A 19,322-nucleotide genomic window follows, 5' to 3' on the forward strand; every position below is an offset into this window, starting at 1 on the left:
ACTTAGTTCAGGTGAAGCTTTCTCCAAAAAGTCATTTCTTCTTCATATTATGCTATATGACTCTTCTCCCACTAAAATTCCTCCTCATACTGTAACTGTTAACTCAGTGTCTGGTGCTTGCATGGAGGGCATCATCTGAATTAATTGCTAGACTTATTATTATTATTATAATGGACTTTACCATAGGATATTTACATCCTAGTTTTATCTGTCATGTGGAAGTTAGGTAGTGAAGATATGGAATGGAAATCTTATCTAGGATATCAAAAAGAGCTTCAACATACCCACAGTGGGTTCTCCTTTCACAAATGTTGATGAAGAAGGCACAATGGTGCTAGGTGACTCTGGAGCTGAGGAAACATTATCATCAAGATGGATAGAGACTTCACATAATTGGAGAACCTTCCTTCAGCCTTCTAACCATAAAAACCATTTTCAGGTGGATCATACATAAGAATGAAGAAAAGAGTGATTGCCTGAACTAAGGGGGAACAAGTCTTTGAATAAAATTCTTTCAAGATAGTGACAATCAATAGCAGGAGAGGATAAGAAAATGGGCTAGATGAATGGGAAGTGAAAAATGTAGAAGAGATAAATGAATGAGTAGAAGGATGAAAGACAAATTGATAATCAAAACAAATTCAAGAATAAAAATAAAGAGTGATGGAAGGGAGATAAGGACTAAGGAAGAATAGGTAAATATACGAACATAATGATAGATGGACATGTGGATGTGTGTGTGTGTGTGTGTGTGTGTGTGTGATGGATGAAAGGAGGATAGCTGCGGGTGGATATATGGATAGATGAATGGATGGATGGACAGATGCATGTAGAGAACAAGGAAGGTTGAAGGGCACAACTACCAAGAAGACAACTGGACATAGAATGTAAATAGATTAATAGATAAACTGACAGATTTATAGAGAAATGATTAAACACATGGGTTACGGGTGTATATATAATTGAGTGCATAGATGAATGGATAAGAGGATAGGTTAATGGATTGATGGGTGAGCAGATATCCAGGAGAAGAAAAGACAGAAAGGAATAATTCCAAGTAGGCATACAGACAGAAGAAGACAGATTTGTAGATGGATGGAAAAATTGACAGTGTATTGACAGTGTTGATGGGTGGTTATTTTTTTTTTAGCTGGCTGGTTGGTTAGGTGGGTATGTCCATGTATTACTAGAAAGCAAAGAATTAATTAAAGAAAGATAAGTAGTCAAATAGATAGAAATATTGGTAGATGATACAGGAGGTAAAATGGATTAAACAATAAATATTTGAAGGAAAAAAGGAATGAAGGTAATACATGAAAATGAACAAGGAAATGGATAGGAGGATAGACAAGTAGATATATGGATGGATGGATAGCTGGATGGAAATATAGTGTCTGAGGATGAATGAATAAAGAATAATAGTAAAAAAAATAGCTAGAAAGATAGAAAAATGGACTACTGAAAAAGAGAATGTAAAATTTTTACCAAACCACTTAAGTAGCCATCAGGACTTTGAACTTGATAATGAAGCTCCTACTAGGAGACAATTATTTGTATAAGAAGACATAAACTACAGATTTTATCTGAACTCAGCCCCATAATTCTATAGACAAAGCTTGTAAAACATCTTTCTTCAATCAAGAGGAGGGAAGAAAAATCAGGAATCTAGCACCTGTGCTGAAATTCAAGGAAGAGGCCAAGGACAGTGAATTTTCTTCCACTAGTCCTTTGTCCACTCAAGAGACCGGCTTGTATTTAGGAAAGTTTCTTTTAGAAACGAAGAGACCTGTATGTACCAACACCTAGATAGGGCAAATTGATACATACCTGTATAAAGTTCTTCTACACCATGTTCATTATAACCTATAACAAAAAAGACACTCATAATGGGGAGAAGCAACATGATCCCACACACCATGCCTTGGTATGTGTGGAACAAATTTGTATGCTTGTCTTTGCATATACTTATTCAGCATCTAATACTGTTCCAAGATCTGACATAAATGTCATCATGAAGAAGAATTTATTGCCATTTCAGCCATCCAACATTTTCTTACCACCTTTAGAGTACTTTCTTAACAAGAGGCTTTCCTAAGATCTATTGATATGCCTCACTCTCTATTTTTATATACCCTGTCATCTTCCATTCTACTCTCCTCCTACCTACTCATTTAATTGGTATTTACTGAGTACTTTCTGCATGTGGTTATTCCATTTCCATTTGAATAATAAAATGCTAAAATAAATCTGTACTTCACTATAGTTTACATTGAGACAAAATGCATATGTAACCTCTTTGCCTCTAGTGCCAAGCTTAATATTTGACTTAGATGTTGGTACTATTGAGCAGACAACATAATGAAGCATATAAGTTGTGTCCTTCATGAAGGATAATACCCTACATTTATTTTGTGATTTCCAAAATATAGTGATTGAATGAAAGCTCAAATCATCAAAACTCTGATTAGAAATAAACTTGTTGGAAATTCACCTTTGCCTGTCTTTACTTCTTATTGTTAAAATGAGGGTAATAGGGAAAAAGATAAGAAACCAAGCAATTTAGATTATAGGATAGAGAAATTTAAAATTAAACTGGAAGACTGGTGAAGGTCATATGCAGGCTCTTGGGAGAGAAAAAAACCTAATTAATTACATAGGGTCAGGAAATTGAATAGGGGTATGAAGCAATGGAGAGTGGGTAACTGGGGGTGGGGTGGGGTTTAACCAACAGAAAGTCCCAGGTGCCAGGAAAGCAAGAGTCTCCCAAGACCCATCAGGGATGACATTAGCTGAAATACCCAACAAAGGGGAAAGAGAACCTGTAGAGATCATATCCAGAGGTTAGGCATAGCCCCCAGTAGAGGGATGGGGCCACCCACCAATTTCAAAAATTTTAACCCTGAATTGCTCCTGTCTAAAGGAATTACAAGGACAAAGAGTAGAGCAGAGACTGAAGGAAATCCTGAGACTGCTCCACCTGGGGATCCATCATATATGCAGCCACCAAACCCAGACACTATTGCTGATACCAAAAAGTGCTTACTGACAGGAGCCTGATATAGTTGTTTCCTGAGAGGCTCTGCCAGATCCTGAGCAATACAGATGTGGATGCTTGTGGATTGAGTGCAGGGACCCCAATGAAGAAGTTAGGGGAAGGACTGAAGGAGCTGAAGCAGTTTGCAACCTCACAGGAAGAACAACAATATCAACCAACCAGATATCCGAGAGCTACCAGGGACAAAACCACCAACCAAAGAATATACATGGAGGGACCCATGGCTCCAGCTGCATATGTAGCAGAAGATGGCCTTATCTGGCATTAATGGGAGGGGAGGCCCTTGGTCCTGTGAAGGCTCGATGCCCCAGTGTAGGGGAATGCTAGGGTGGTGAGGCAGGAGTGGGTAGGTAGCAGGGGGAGTACCCTCATAGAAGCAGGGGAAGGGGGCAGGGAAGTTGAAGGGGAACCCAGGAAAGGGGATAACACTAGAAATGTAAGTAACTTAAATAACCAATAAGAAAGAAAAAATATTATAACAATTAATATTGGACCTGTGAATTGTAATACCAAGTGGCCATTTAAGATGTGCTTGCTAGCGCAGTTATGACATTACTATTATGGATAACCAACTGATTTCAGAATGGTTTGGGGCTTGTTTTAATTCAGGTACTGTAAATCTACTAAAAATACCTATGGTTAGGAAGGTCATAAACACAATAGGGAACATCATTGTTTCTAACAGGAGGCTTTCATAAGATCTATTGCACATAAGACATGGAATCAAACATCCATTTTCATTCTTGATCATACAAGCCTTTCTTTGTATTAAAATATTTTCACCTATGATCATATATGTGTTTGAGATAGTTCAGACAAATTTTTTGGACTCCATGTATTGAGAATAACTGAATGTTAAGTGATTAGGCATAAAGAGGACATTTGTCCTATCTCATCTGAAGCTCAGTGAGATTCTCATGTAGAAGAAAGTATATGAATATAAAGATTGCCTGAGGATATCCTATAACAAACCACAGAGCACACTCACCATTGATATATAGACTACCATTGTCCAGTGAGTAGTTGCCCAGCTGGGTGATTCCATGAGTTAGATTGTTAATCTCTAGGTACAGCCCATGGATGTCCATCTCAGGATTTTCAGGGTCATGGTGGTAGATGCAGATAACATTCACACCAGTGGCTGTTCCATTCTTCCTAGACCTAGAAAGAAAGGAGTCTAGAGAATTTAGAAAAGTCATAGTGTATATCAGAACTAGAATGGAGGCGAAGGAAGGAAAATAGTAACCACAATCAATGGTAATTCCTAGCAAATGAACAGAAAATGAACTCACCTAAGGGAATCCAGTGTGCAACTTGAATTGAAGGAGCCATTCTGGAACAAGTGACTAAGCTATGGAGAAGTAAGGAGGAGGGAAAGTAAAACAGGTGTTGAATAAAGGAGTCAGATGAGATTTATATCCCCTAGGCTCCTAGGATAAGTTTCTTACCAAGTATTGCACGACACTCTCTGTTGAGTTAAACATGGCTGAGCCATTGCTCATATTTGATAAATATGGAAGGTTGGATATGGTGAAGTTGATTGTAAGAATCTTTAGATGGTGCCCTAAAGTTGTGGGAAGAAGAGATGTAGGAAGAACTGAGAATTTGTATACCAGAGTAAAATCCTATTCTCATCATCTTGTTTTCTCTTCCAGTCCCACCACATCCCAGAGTGTCCAATTAGGTCAGAACCTACACAACTTCTTAACTCCATATCACACAAACACCCTTTTCTGAATCTTCTTCACAATAATTCTCTTTTCCACTACAGCTTATATTCTTATATTCTTATGACCAGAATATTTTCCCTGCAGACTCATTGTCTAAAGATGTTCTCTATGCTAAGTACTAGGAGAGTCTTTCTGGAATTAAAACTCTCATAGGATGGTTTATGATTTATTATTACCAATAGTTCTATGTGTACTTTCAGTGTCAAGTACAACTTAAAAATTTGGCACTTAAGGTTAATATAGTTTGTCAAGTAGTCACACTTGGGAAGGAGAACTGAAGAATTGTTTACAGTAGATTGGCCTGTGAGGCTATCTATGGGAGCATTTTCTTGATTGCTATTTCATGTAGAAGACCTAATCAACTATAGGCAGCATCACCACTAGGAATATGGGCTTAAATTATACAATAAATACAGCTGTTATGAGTCTGCAAGCAAGGCAGTAAGCAATCTTCTCCCACAATCTGCTTTTGGTTCTCTCTCTAGGTTTCTGCTCTGAGTTCCTACTTAGTTCTCCTTAAGTATAGGCAGTGTAGAGTGCATGATGAAATAAATTCATACTTCCACAAGTTGCTTTGGGTTAGATTTATCTCAGCAAGAGAACACAAACTAAAACAATATGCAAGTCCTCTTGTGCTGATTTCCAGTCTCATTTACTCATGTATCTTGAGCCTACCACTATGACCCAGTAAGTGTTGAGCATAGCATATAAAGGCTGTATTGGGAGTTGAGCATTATGATTCCTTTAAATAAAATTCCTCCCTATTCTTTCCACTCATTATATTGTTGGTGGCCACTGAGCCCTCACATTGAAATCTTCACTTCCAGGAATACATCATGTCTCATTTATTTGTATCACTCCTATTCATCCCGAGAGAATCAGTTTAGGAGGAATTTTCATTAGAAAGCCTTCCCCTTTCTACATTATATTATATGCCTATTACCACACCCACAAACATTCAAAGTATTGTAGTAGTCTATTTGCTTTACAAGCCTATTGTTTCCATATAGGCAAGTATCTGATTGAGTTGTTAGTCTGATCTTTGTGCATGTGAAGATGACCCTGAGACTAAGATCTTCACATCCTGGTTTCCTCATTCTATCAAATGGTAGAAGAGTGAAACAGGGGATCTAATCAAAGGTAGACAGGCAGAGGGATTCCGAGATACCTGTGGTAGGTTCTGGATGCAAAGCTGTAGATGGAGAAGGTTGCATAGTGGTGGTTGGTTCAGGAGCTGTGGAAAGGATTGTCATTGCTGAACATTTCATGCTCCACTTATCTACAATTATTCCTACTCATCCTGAGAGATTTGATCCAGAGAAGAACTTTCTCAGAAAGCCTCCCCCCTTCTGAGAATCTTTTGGTCAAAGGCAGAAACAGCATTCACAGGTGAACTATGAACAAGACTGAAGAGTAATTGTGTGAGTGAAAGTATGAACAAGTCTATGAATGAAATCAATGCAAATATCGAGATTAGTGATAAGCGGAAAGAATGAGCAAAGAACACGGATTAGGAAAATAGAAAGTATGAATAGATGAAGGCAAGGATGGATATATAAAAGGAAGGCCAAAACAGAATTCAAGAAAAATTACATCAAAGAGAAATTAGAGACATAGAAGAAAGGAAAGAAGAGTTAAATTATATATCCTACCTTGCATTTATCCATCCATCAATCATCCATCCATCTATCCATCCATCCATCCATCCATCCATCCATCCATCCATCCACCCACCAGTCCATCTATCAATTTTCCTGTGCATTCTTTTGTATTTCATTTGTTCCTTCTGTCTCTGCCTCCTTTATTCATGATTGTATTTATTCACTCATACACCATTCATTGATAAAACCATACCACTGTCCATTTGTTAGTTCATATTTTCTTTTTTCTTTATCTATTGAAACATACATCCTCCTGTCCTTATATATGTGACACACCTGTCTATATATCCATACATCCACCACATATAATCATTTTACCCATCTATCAGATACTACTTATTATACTCAGCCCTTCCAGATATATGTAAGCTGATTTCTAGTGTCTGTTTGTTCACCTAATATTCATTTTTACCTTTGTTTATTGTGAATTCACATACCAATCCATTCATGTATCCATGCATACAGTGCCTATCTGCTCATATATATACCTATCCATCTATTCAATACTTTCATCTACCCATTCATATATCTATCCTATAATGTGCTTATTGAATCATGCACACAGACACACAGATACACACACACTTGTTTATCCATCATCACATTCATTAAAAATTGTCGCATGGCTCTAAATAGAGAATTCTCACAAAATTAACCACAAATGGCGGAGAAAAATTTTTTAAAAATAAATCCAATATCCCTATTTGTCAGGGAAAAAAATTAAAACTTCTTTAAACTTTCATATTACCCCTATCAAAATGACTAAGATCCAGAAAACTAAAAAACAAAGCAAACAAAACAAAACAAAGCAAAAAAATAATAAAAATTGGCATTGTTTGTGATGGAAGAGGAAAAATAATTCCCTTTTAGTGGGGGTGTAACTACTCCAGAAAAAAATGTAGATATACCTAAAAATACTGGAAATAAATTTAGAATAAGAATCAGTGTATTCTTGAGAATATACGCAAAGGAGACTATATGCTACTATTGAGGAACATGCTGCTCTATTCACAATATTTAGAATTTGAAACATTTAGATGCGCATTAACTAATGTATAGATAATAAAAATATAGTATGTTTATACAATATTATTAAATTTGCGAGTATACTACAATTATCAAAATCTCTGAGTTTGTTATGTGTATCAGTCCTATTGTATCTGAAAGATACTATTTCCTAGCAATCATCTTCAATTACCTGGCCTATATAATTTCAAACCAGACAAAATTACATCACTGAGAAGGGGAATTGGACATAAAATTCCACCCCTAGGGAAGATACTATTTGTAATTGATAATTGCTAGAAAAGAGAAAATTAATTTTCTCCAATGGAGTTCCATTGCATACCTCTCCCAGAAGCAGGTCTTGTGTCTAAAAATAGTTGGACAACACAAAATAGACTCCTTTTTGTTTGTTTTTACTATAGTATATTATTTTTGTTTCATTCTCTTTTGTTTTGAATTTATTGGTCTTATTGGTTTTGTTTTGATTTACATTTTGGGGGGATTTTGAGGGAAATGAAAAAGAGAGAAAATCCATGAATTTGGGTGAGTAGGGAATGGGGATATTCTAAGAGGATTTGGGAGAAAGGTAAATGTGATAAAAATAAATTACGTAAAAATTTAAATAAAAATTATATAGTTGAGAAGTGTGCAGGTAAATGGGTAGAGCTAGAAATAACCATTTTTAATGAAGTAATCTGGAGCCAGATAGAAGAAGAGCATATAATTTCTATTATTTGTGAATGCTAGCTTTGAATTTTTAGATTTGTATGTTTTATTTGATAGAGTATGGTGATATTAGAGGATGAAAGGGAACAGTGCAATAGGAAGTGTGAAATGGGGAAAGAGTTAGGGTAGCCAGGTAGAGGGGAAATAAAGGGAGGGATAATTAAGGTTAAGTATTCCAAAGCCAGATGGAACTCTAATACTGTAGAACCTTCCTAAAATATGTACATATACACATATAAAGTGTCTAAATGGAATTACTATATAATAAGATGACAATGCCCCAATAGACACCACACCATATGATAGCAAATAAAAGCCCAGCACCAGGAGTAGATTATTCATTTTACAATTGATGGCAAATGATTTTTACAGAATCCCAAATATTACAGGCTATTACCAACACTTTTGGTTACTCTCTAGAACGTGTTGGTTAGACCCATATTGCTTAAGATGACACATGTTCGAGTCATAGCACATAGAGAAATAAATCTGGTGCTCAGCTGAAAGCTTTATAAAAGAAATCACAAAAGGAGTTTAAAAACCTAGGAAAGAGATCAGGAGTTATATATGCAAGCATCAGCAACAGAATACAAGAGACAGAAGAGAGAATCTCAGGTGCAGAATATACCATAGAAAACATTGACACAATAGTCAAAGAAAATGCACAAGGCAAAAAAACCCTGATAACCCAAAACATCCAGGAAATCCAGGATACAATGAAAAGACCAAACCTAAGGATAATAGGTATAGAAGAGAGTGAAGATTCCCAACTTAAAGGGCCAGTAAATATCTTCAACAAAATTATAGAAGAAAACTTCCCTAACCTCAAGAAAGTAATGCCCATGAGCATACAAGAAGTCTACAGAACTCCAAATAGAACAGGACCAGAAAAGAAATTCCTCCCCACATATAATAATCAAAACACCAAATGCACTAATCAAAGAAAGAATTTTAAAAGCAGTAAGGAAAAAATGTAAGAAACATATAAAGGCAGATCTATCAGAATTACACCAGACTTCTCACCAGAGACTATGAAAACTAGAAGATCCTGAGCAGATGTCATACAACCCTAATAGAACACAAATGTCAGTCCAGGCTACTATACCCAGCAAAAACTCTCAGTTACCATAGATAAAGAAACCAAGATATTCCATGACAAAACCAAATTTACACAATATCTTTCCATAAATCCAGCCCTACAAAGGATAATAGATGGAAACCACCAACGCAAGGAGAGAAACTACACACTAGAAAAAACAAGAAAGTAATCTTTCAACAAACCCAAAAGAAGAAATGAAAAGGGAAACATAAAAACAAAATATATCTTAAAATAATCATCCTGTAGAATATTAATGGTTGAAAATATTAAAATCATGTTTTACAAACATCATGGAAATATTATTGATAATTTTTCTCCCTGTGCTTGAAATAAGAATTTTCTTAATGTTTAACTTCAAAAAGTTTTTGCTATTTTGAAAATTTTAAAATATACTAAATGATAAGATAATTTCTCTCCTAGAAACACCGGTAATCTTTTTTTAAGTAAACTGATTGTTAGACAATATACACAGCTATATAATGTGTTTTAAATACTCTCTCACTGTGTCAGGTGCTATCATATAAGGGCTTTTGAATATATTTCTTTTGTCTTTTTTTTCTTTTCTTTTCTTTCTTTTTTTTTTTTTTTTTTTTTTTTTTTTAGTTTTTGGAGACAAGGTTTCTCTGTGTAGCCCTGGCTGTCCTGGAACTCACTCTGTAGACCAGGCCTGCCTCTGCCTCCCAAGTGCTGGGATTAAAGGCATGTGCCACCATGCCCAGCTTTGAATATATTTCTTAAGGATTCATTTTTAATATTTTATGGTCTTTTACTATGCTTAACCCCCAAAGAATATCTGGTATTCTTTAAAACAATTTAGTATTCATCATTAGATATAGGATCCTCAGTTATGGACAGTATTAATTATTCATTAGTGATATTTTAGGGTATGACAGGATATGAATATAAAAGTTGAACAATTTTTATGTACTTTTTGACTCTCAAATACTCAATATTATTAATATGTTTGATGTATAAAATGCATTTCAATAATACAAAAATTTAAGAAAAAAGAAAAATAAGAGAGAGAGCAGGCAATTGTAGTCAAAACATTTAAATAGTCATTAGAATTTGCATTTTGAAAATATAGCCCCTGATTTTGGCACTTTGTTTTAGGAGACATAAATTACAGTTACCATGTAAACTAAGCTTCATAATTATGAGGGGTACACCTTGACAAATATAGTTATCCAACCAAGAAGAGTTTGGAAATTTCAGAAATCTAACATAAGATCTTTAGTTTCAAAAAGAGACTAGTGGTTTTTCTTGAGACCTTGGCCTCTATGAAGAGATTGGCTTGTGTTTGGGGCAATTTTCCTTTAGAAATGCTGAGAAAAGTATGCGCCTCTGTGGGGCTATGTTGATACGTACTTGTAGGAGGTTCTTCTGGATGAGGTTCATTATAACCTAGAAACAACAACAACAACAACAAAAAAAAAACATGTAAGAGGAAGGGTGAGCGAAGGAAAGGATAGCGGCTACTTTGGTCCAAATAGCAGTGTACCACCCTTCCATATATTACTGAACTTTTCTGGTATTTCAACTATACTCATCTTTTTCTATATCTCTAGCATATTCATAATTCAAATGTTACAAAACATTTTCATACCTCACTTGCAATATAACATGCATCAATAGATACTGTCTTTCCCTTCTATTCTACCATTGTGTATTCATCCAGAAGATACTTATTGAGACTTTATTGTGTGTAGTATTCTATTTTAATTTGAAGTATGTAGCACATACAGACAAAGGTTAAAAAATGAAAAAGTTTGTGTCTCCACTGCAGCTCACAGTAGGAAAAGGTACAGATGACAGTTATTTTTTTTTTCTTTGCATCAGGTAAAATGTATGGATTATGCAAATGCTTACTATAAAATAAAAGGAGGATGTAAATTGTACACAAATCATTGCAAGTGAGACAGATCAGATATAAAAAGCAGCATGGAATTGATGTCCATGGTAGGCCTTAACTTCTCTGAGATAAAAGGGAGAGGGGATGGTGAGAGAGGTGAGGTAAGAGGGAGGGACTGGGAGGAGAGGAATGAGGGGAAGTTGTGATTAGAATATAAAGTTAATAAATAAATTAGTTAACAGAGAAAAATGAAAAGCAGCATGCCAATATTTATATCAGTGGAAACTCAGTGTAGGAACATGCAAGTTCTTCAGTTGTGCTTCACTTTTTAAAAAAAATCAGAGTAATGTAGGTACATGATATCTCTTTGCCCATTGCACAGGATATTATTGTTAAAATGGCTTGGCAATTTATAGGACCTTGAGTCATCAAGCAAACTGACAATTGTCTGGATATATCTGAAAGCAAGTTCATATATCTGGTCAGTTAAGGTGCAAAAACCAAGTGTAAATAAATGTGGGTATCATAAACATTGGGATATATTCCTACATTCAACAAGAAGTAGGAAGAAAGCTCAGAAAATGTATTCATATCCCTCTTTTGCTGACTTTGTATACAATATAGCCATACACCCCTAATGACCAACCAAGCTATTAGGTTGGTCTTCTTGAATTCTTGAAACAAGGTGTTAAGAACATAGAGTCAACTGATAGAGTCAACATAGAGTCTAGACAGTACTATCAATAATACTGATAGATTTAGAAAAAAATAAGGGATCCCATGGGGGACATTCCAGAGATCATGCTTACCACTGACATGTAGACTTTCTTGGTCAAGTGTATAGTTGCCCAGCTGGGTGATTCCATAGGTAAGATGACTCAGCTCTGAGTACAGTTCCTGGGTGTCAATCCCAGAATTTGCAGCGTTATGGTAGTAGGTGCAGATGGCTTCTACAGCAGTAGCTGTTCCATTTTTTTCAGGCCTAAAATGGGAGATTATAGACTTTAGAAAGTTTGCAGTGTAAATAAGAACCAGAACAGGGAAGGAACAAGCAAAGGACTATAATAATAGATTCTTGGAAAATGGACAGAAAGTGGACTTACCTGAGTGAATCCAGTCTGCAACTGGAGTTGAAAGAACCATTATGGAGCAAGGGTTCCAGCTGAGGAGAAAAACAAGGGAAATAAAATTTGGATAGAGTGGGTAGATGGTACTATCAAACAGAAGCTACTGGAATGAGGGTCTTACCAGATGCTTCAGAACAGTCTCAGTAGAGTTGAACACAGCTGAGCCATTGTTCATATGTGCTGAATATGGAAGATTGGAAATAGTGAAGCTGACTGTGACAGTCTTCAAATGGTACCCCACAGCTGAAAGAGATAAGAAGAGGTATAACTAATGGTTTATCTGGGACCACACTGGGATCACATCCTTGTGTCTTAACGCCTATCAATGTACTCACCCAAGCCACATTAATATTTCATTTCCATGCCACACCCATTCACCTTTCTGAATGTTCCTAACATACTTTGTGTGTACTTCCTCATTATGATTATATCTTCTCTTATCCAAGCTATCACCCTGCAAGTCTCATAAGATACACTATCTAACAGACTTTTTCTATGTTGAACTTTAGAGAACTGTTATGATAAGAAAGTATCACTGGGACTACCCCATCACTCCTACAACTCACAGATTTTGTGTAGTTTCAGTGTCTGGATTGAGTGTTTTGATTTGTTATTCAAAGCCCTTTACATTCTGGTTTCTTATGACCTTTTAGCTTTGGTTATTCCTAAGTTTGAACCTACCATCATGTTCTTATGGAATCTGGACTAGAAATGCAAGGCTACATTAGGAGATGGACTTTATGCTTCATGGGAGCCAAACTTTCCCCGATTCTCACAGAATATTATGTTTTGCTATGTCAATAAGCCCCCATTGTTGGAATCATTTCCAACAATACTTCATGTCTTATTTATCTGAATCACTTCTTCTCATAATGAGAGATTCATATTAGGTTGAAATGTTTCTAGGAAGCTTTTTATCTCTATATCATGTGAGCTACATGTCCACACCCATTTTCTCACTGTAGTGTAATTGGTCTGTTTAACTTGAAATTCCTGTGGCTGTATGAGGGTGGGAAAGTGTTTGAGTTGCTACTAATCTTTGTCTCTGTAATGATGGATATAGTATTAGCTTCTTCATAAACTTGTGTGTAGATCTCATATAGACATCAGGTGTTGAAGGTATGAGACAGAGGATCTTATATAAATAGGTCCTCTAATACCTGTGGTGGATTCTGTTTGCACAAGTATTGATGGGGAAGGCAGCATAGTAGTGGCTGTTTCAGGATCTGTAGAAAGGAATAGAAGGGATGGACAAATAAGGATGTAGTTAGAGCTGCTCATGCAGCAGTAGTCCAAATCAGAAAAAAATGCTGTAGATAGATAATACGCAAAAGAAATTAAAATCAAAATGGCTGGTGGTAATGTTAAAAACCCTGTAAGTAAAACTAACTCAGATAGTGAGAGTAGTTGGCTGAATAAAGGCTGATAAAGGAGAACACATTAATTAGAAGACACTAATGGAATCATTAAACAGACGAGAAGAAGAATGGATAGATGAAGGGTCAACTCATAATTTAAGAAGTAGAAGGAAAAAAAGGAGGGAGAAACATAAAATGAACATGATGAACTGTAGGTGAGTAGTGGGTGAAGGGTGAGTTTTAGGGTAAGTAGTTGAATGAATAGATAGGTGAGTAGTGGGTGGTTATTGGTTGATGATCAGGATGATAAATGGGTAGATGATTGAATGGTAGATGGATAGACAAATGCATAAGTGATGAATGGTTGGATACATGTACATATCATTAGATAGATGCACAAACAAAAGAGAGAAAGGAAATGAATGCTAAACAGATCAATAAATAATTGAAAGTATGTGGGTAAATATTTTGATGAATTCACACAATCACACAAACACACACATAAACACACACACACATTATATATATATATATATATATATATATATATATGTATGTACTGAAGGGTGTGTGGTTGTATAGTAGGTTTGTATATGGTGGATAGACAGGAATCTAGGGGAGATAATAGATCCTGGGTTGGAATAAGTGTATGTGTGTGCATGTGTGTGTGTGTGTGTGTGTGTGTCTGTGTGTGTAAGAGGGAAATATCAAAGATACATAGAACAATCTAGCAAATGGGGAGAAGTGCAGAAGTTTGAATGGGTCGATGAATTCCAGATTGGCGAAGGGCTAAAAGGATGAGTAGAAAAGGAATGAAAGAAAAAATAATTATAGTAGAATGAAGAGGAGAATAGATAGATAGTTGGATAGATAGATGACTAAAAAGGTGGTTCTGCAGGGAGAGTAACTAGAAAATAAAAGAGTTTAAAACTGCAAACACAGATAAGTAGGATACTAAATGAGTGGACCATTTTTATCAAAATACTTAGTAGCCATCAGAATTTGCTACTTAACAACAAAACCTCTACTACATTTATAATAGTATTTGTTTTATGTGACATAAACTGCCCTCTCTGCATTAACTTAGCTTAATAACCCCATAGGAAACTTCAGTTTTTTTCTTTTGATTCAGAGGATTGAAAAAAAATTCAGAAATACAACACTAGAGATTCAGTTCCAAAAATAAGTCAACACTTCTGCATCTTCCGTCCACTGAGACTTTGTTCCCTCTTAGAGGACTGGCTATGTTTAGGACAAGCTTCCTTTAACAATGAGGAGAAAAACATGGAGGAAGACCTAGGTCAGGATAAACTGATACATACTTGTGGTTGGTTCTTTTGTACCAATTTCATTATAACCTAGAAAAACAAAACAAAACATAAAGTAATTGTAATACATAAGCCTTAGCACCACACATTAGTCCACGTGGAAACAATGTACATGTGTATCACTTTGTACAATGACTGAACATCTACTCATGTTCTATGGTCTGACTTAACTGACATTAGGAAGCATTTCCTGGTGTTTCAACTGAATCTAACTCCCATTATGTGCCCCCCCCCCCAACAATGAGTGTATATGCCTTATTTCCACACATCACTTTCACCATATTTATATGCATCCACTTATACAATCATCTTTTACACTCTCTATATATTCATTTCAAACATCTGAAGTTAGTATGTGTTAGACTGCATTTCCACTTGAAGAATAGAGTTGAACTAAGCACTGCATGCTTAGACTGGGACAAAGTGCACAAATAACTTATTTGTTCTTGTGTCAACCATAATGTCTGTATTAAAATGAATATTTAGAAAATGTTAAGAATGCTGGCTGGGTTATATCAGTGTGATACAAAAACTAGAATTATCTGAAAGAAGGAACAACAGTTGAAAACATGCTTCTGTAAGAGGCAGAATCAACCTAGGATAGACTAAGGCTAGCAGGTGGCTTTCTTGGAGGTGGGGCAGTGTTGGGAGCTATTAAGACAACACAATTGTCCTGATCTCTGAATTGGGCCTCTCCCCCCTCGGCCCCCCGGAGAAGAAAAGGGGGTCAAAAGCAAAAGCGGGCCACCGACGCACTGGCACACTGCTTGGAGAACAACCACAGATTGTTCCAGCCCTAAGTCAGTGCTGGATGTCCTGACCTCAAGATGTACCCTGATACTGCCAAGTTCCTGCTTCCCCGTGTAGTCACCAAAAGAAAAATTTCCGCTGCCCCATCCCTCCTGCTGAGGTGCATTTCCACTGCCCCATCCCTCCTGCTGAGGTGCATTTCCGCTGCCCCATTCCTCCTGCTGAGAAGTACTTCCCCTTTTGCTTGTGCATTTAAACCTTGGGCCTGGCTAATACAGTGGGACCTTGATGCTACTCAGACTGCTTCTGTGTGTCGTTCATTGTACAAGGTTCTCGTCTCTTTCTACCCCCCATTCGGTTATTAGAAGAAGGTCTCCTCGAGACCCTCGAATAACTGGACCTGCTGGACAGGTCATTGCAGGTTGTGCAATGGGTGAGCTCTGTGACACAAGGTCCCAAAGAGACTTCATCTCAGGATTGGTTATTGCCGGTGATATACTTTTCCTGTCATTATTAAATTAATGTAATAATCCCTGGGCATTAGCTCCCCCTACATTGATCATATTTCCTCATTTTAACAGAGAGAAACTAAATCATGTGTAGGTAAAAGGACATGCCCAATGTAACATTAGAACTCATATACAGATAAACTTATGTTAGATTGAGCATGTCCTTTTACCTACACATGCTTTAGTTTCTCTCTGTTAAAATGAGGGTAAACATGGTAAACATGGGTGAATACTTATTGTGACCTGACAATACAAGGAATTGCCAAGGAGAGAAAGCTATAGGAACTCCTTTATGGGCTTTTTGAGATTGGTTTAAATACACTACATTGATCCACCCCAATTTCTGGTAGCTCTGTCCTGTCGACATGGTTCTTGAACTGTAAAAGAAATAGAAAGCAAGACAATGACCAGTATTCATATCAATCTTCTTGACTTTGGACACAGTGTAACCAGCTATATCTAACTCCCCAACATGCTACTTGTGGGTGCTTCTGAAATTTTTGAAGGAAGACTATTGGAATATGGATGCAACTGGTCTAGAAAGCAATCATCAGTTTTGAAAGAGTAGAAAAATTAAGACGGACTGAAGACATCTCAGAAAAAAAACAGACTATGCTCACCATTTACATAGAGACTATCTTTGTCCAATGTATAGTTGCCCAGTTGAGTAAATCCATGGGTCAGATGGCTCAGCTCTGAATACAACTCCTGTGTGTGCAGCCCAGGATGTGCAGAGTAATGTTGGTAGGAGCAAATTACATTCACATTAGTTGAGTTTTGATTCTTCTCAGGCCTAAAAATGATGATATATAGAGAATCTAAGGATATCCTAATGTGGATGAAAGTGTCAAGGAAGGAGTAAACAGTAAAAAGATCAAAATATGAATAGTAATTCCTGGAAAATTACAAGGAAGAGGCCTCACCTTAGGGAGGTCAGTCTACAGCTTGCGTTGAAGGAGTTATTCTGGAACAAGGGTCTAAGCTATGGAGGAAGGCAAAAGGGAAAATGTTGGATGAAGGATGTATATAAAGTTTGTTCCACAAGGAGTTTCCAGAATGAGGGTCTCACCAGGTGCTGTAGAACACTCTCAGTAGAGTTGAACATGGCTGAGCTATAGTTCATTTCTGCTGAATATGGAAGATTAGAGATGGTAAAGTTGATTGTGATGGTCTTCAGATGGTGCGCTCTAGCTATAGGGAGACAGAAAGACGTCTATAACAGAGTTTGCCAGATACTACACAAGATTCTAATACTCATCAAGTTCTGTCTCCTAGTATACTACCACCTGTCATTGCACACATCCAGGTCAGAGCTGAACATCTTCTCTCCATGCCACATTAATTCCCTTTTCTGAATGTTCCTTATATGTGCTATCTTCTTCACTATAAAACACTAGGTTGCATCTTCTAATATCCAGGCTTTTACCCTACACAACTTACTGTGTGTCCTGTGTAAATGGATTATTTGTATGACAAATGCCAGGAAAGTACTTCTGAAATGAAAAACCCTCTAGTACATCACCAGTGCTCTTATAATCTATGGCTCCCTTTGGAGTTTTAGGGTCAAGTTCATGTTTTTCTAATTTAGCATTCAAGACTATTTAGTGTATTCTTTTATGATTCAGCTTTACTTCCTTATCAATTCTGTGTCTAACATTATGGTTCTCTTAGTTCTTGGGTGGCCATGGAGAGTCATTACTGAGTGCTGGGCTTTATGCTTCAAGGAAATTGAATTCCTCATATTTCTTATTTACTCTTGATGGGTACTGAATCCATACTGTTGGGAGTCTTCCTTTATGGCTCCAAATCATGACAATTCATCTATTCTTTCTATTTATCATAGGAGATTCAGTTCAGATGGAGCTTTCTATAGAAGGTCTCTACACTCACTTCTATTGGGTCAGGTCTATTCATTTCAGAAGGCTAATAGCTGCATGAGGGAAGATATTTGGTTAAAATGCTGATCAAACCTTTGTGACTGTAATAATAATCCTAACACTCGATATTCATAACCTAGGTTGAGATTCATGTAAGTCAGATGGTGGAAGTATGGGACAGACCTTCACATCAAGTATAGGAAAAGGTTTCCCCAAATACCTGTGGTGGATTCTGGCTGCACAGATGTCAGTGTAAAAGGCAGGATGGTGGTACTTGGCTCAGGAGCTGTGGAAAAGGCAGTCATGAGTGATAGACAGAACCCCAGTAGAGTCAAGGGAAAGGCTTATAGTAGTGTTCCAAGCCATACTAACAAACAATTCACAAGTGATACTACTGGAAGATCCAGCAATTCCTCTCCTGGGCATATACCCAGAGAATGTTCCAACTTGTAATAAGGACACATACTCCACTATGTTCATAGCAGCCTTATTTATAATGGCCAGAAGCTGGAAAGAACCCAGATGTCCCTCAACAGAGAAATGGATACAGGAAATGTGGTACATTTACACAATGTAGTACTACTCAGCAATTAATAACAATGAATTTATGAAATTCTTAAGCAAATGGATAGATCTGGAGGATATCATCCTGAGTGAGATAACCCAATCACAATAGAACACACATGATGTGCACTCACTGATAAGTGAATATTAGCCCAGAAGCTTAGAATACCCAAGATACAATTTGTAAAACACATGAAACTCAAGAAAAAGAAAGACCAAAGTGTTGATACTTCTTAGAATGGGTAACAAAATACCCATGGAAGGAGCTACAGATACAAAGTTAGGAGCTGAGATGGAAGGAAAGACCATCCAGAGACTGCTCTACCTGGGGACCCATCCCATATACAACCACCAAACCGAGACCCTATTGGAGACCCTATTGTATATGCCAGAAAGATTTTGCTGACAGGACCCTGATATAGCTCTCTCTGTGAGGGTATGCCAATGCCTGGCAAATACAGAAGTGGATGCTCCCAGTCATCTACTGGATAGAAAACAGGGCCCCTAAAGAAGGAGCTAGAGAAAGTACCTAAGGAGCTGAAGGGCTCTGCAACACTATAGGTGAAACAACAATATGAACTAACCAGTACCTCACAGAGCTGTGTCTTTAGTTGCATATGTAGCAGAAGATGGCCTAGTTGGCCATCACTGGGAAGAGAGGCCCCTTGGTATTGCAAACTT

General features: G+C 36.9%; 1 protein-coding gene across 3 annotated transcripts in view; it reads right to left on the reverse strand.

The window, feature by feature from the left end:
- Muc16 (mucin 16) overlaps positions 1-19,322 on the reverse strand; it is a 179,377-nt gene that overhangs the window by 25,198 nt on the left and 134,857 nt on the right. For all 3 annotated transcript variants that reach the window (XM_011242634.1, XM_011242636.1, NM_001378248.1), the window contains 16 exons: positions 18,298-18,363; positions 17,270-17,391; positions 17,124-17,182; positions 16,821-16,993; positions 14,936-14,971; positions 13,416-13,481; positions 12,377-12,498; positions 12,232-12,290; positions 11,938-12,110; positions 10,645-10,680; positions 5,954-6,019; positions 4,504-4,619; positions 4,348-4,406; positions 4,044-4,216; positions 1,828-1,863; positions 285-350 (listed from right to left, as the gene is read on the reverse strand). In XM_011242634.1, the coding sequence (XP_011240936.1) occupies positions 285-350; positions 1,828-1,863; positions 4,044-4,216; positions 4,348-4,406; positions 4,504-4,619; positions 5,954-6,019; positions 10,645-10,680; positions 11,938-12,110; positions 12,232-12,290; positions 12,377-12,498; positions 13,416-13,481; positions 14,936-14,971; positions 16,821-16,993; positions 17,124-17,182; positions 17,270-17,391; positions 18,298-18,363 (1,428 nt within the window). The remainder of the gene's footprint in view (positions 1-284; positions 351-1,827; positions 1,864-4,043; positions 4,217-4,347; positions 4,407-4,503; positions 4,620-5,953; positions 6,020-10,644; positions 10,681-11,937; positions 12,111-12,231; positions 12,291-12,376; positions 12,499-13,415; positions 13,482-14,935; positions 14,972-16,820; positions 16,994-17,123; positions 17,183-17,269; positions 17,392-18,297; positions 18,364-19,322) is intronic.

The sequence above is a fragment of the Mus musculus genome, chromosome 9 (genome assembly GCF_000001635.26).
Source record: "Mus musculus strain C57BL/6J chromosome 9, GRCm38.p6 C57BL/6J".
NCBI lineage: Eukaryota > Metazoa > Chordata > Mammalia > Rodentia > Muridae > Mus > Mus musculus.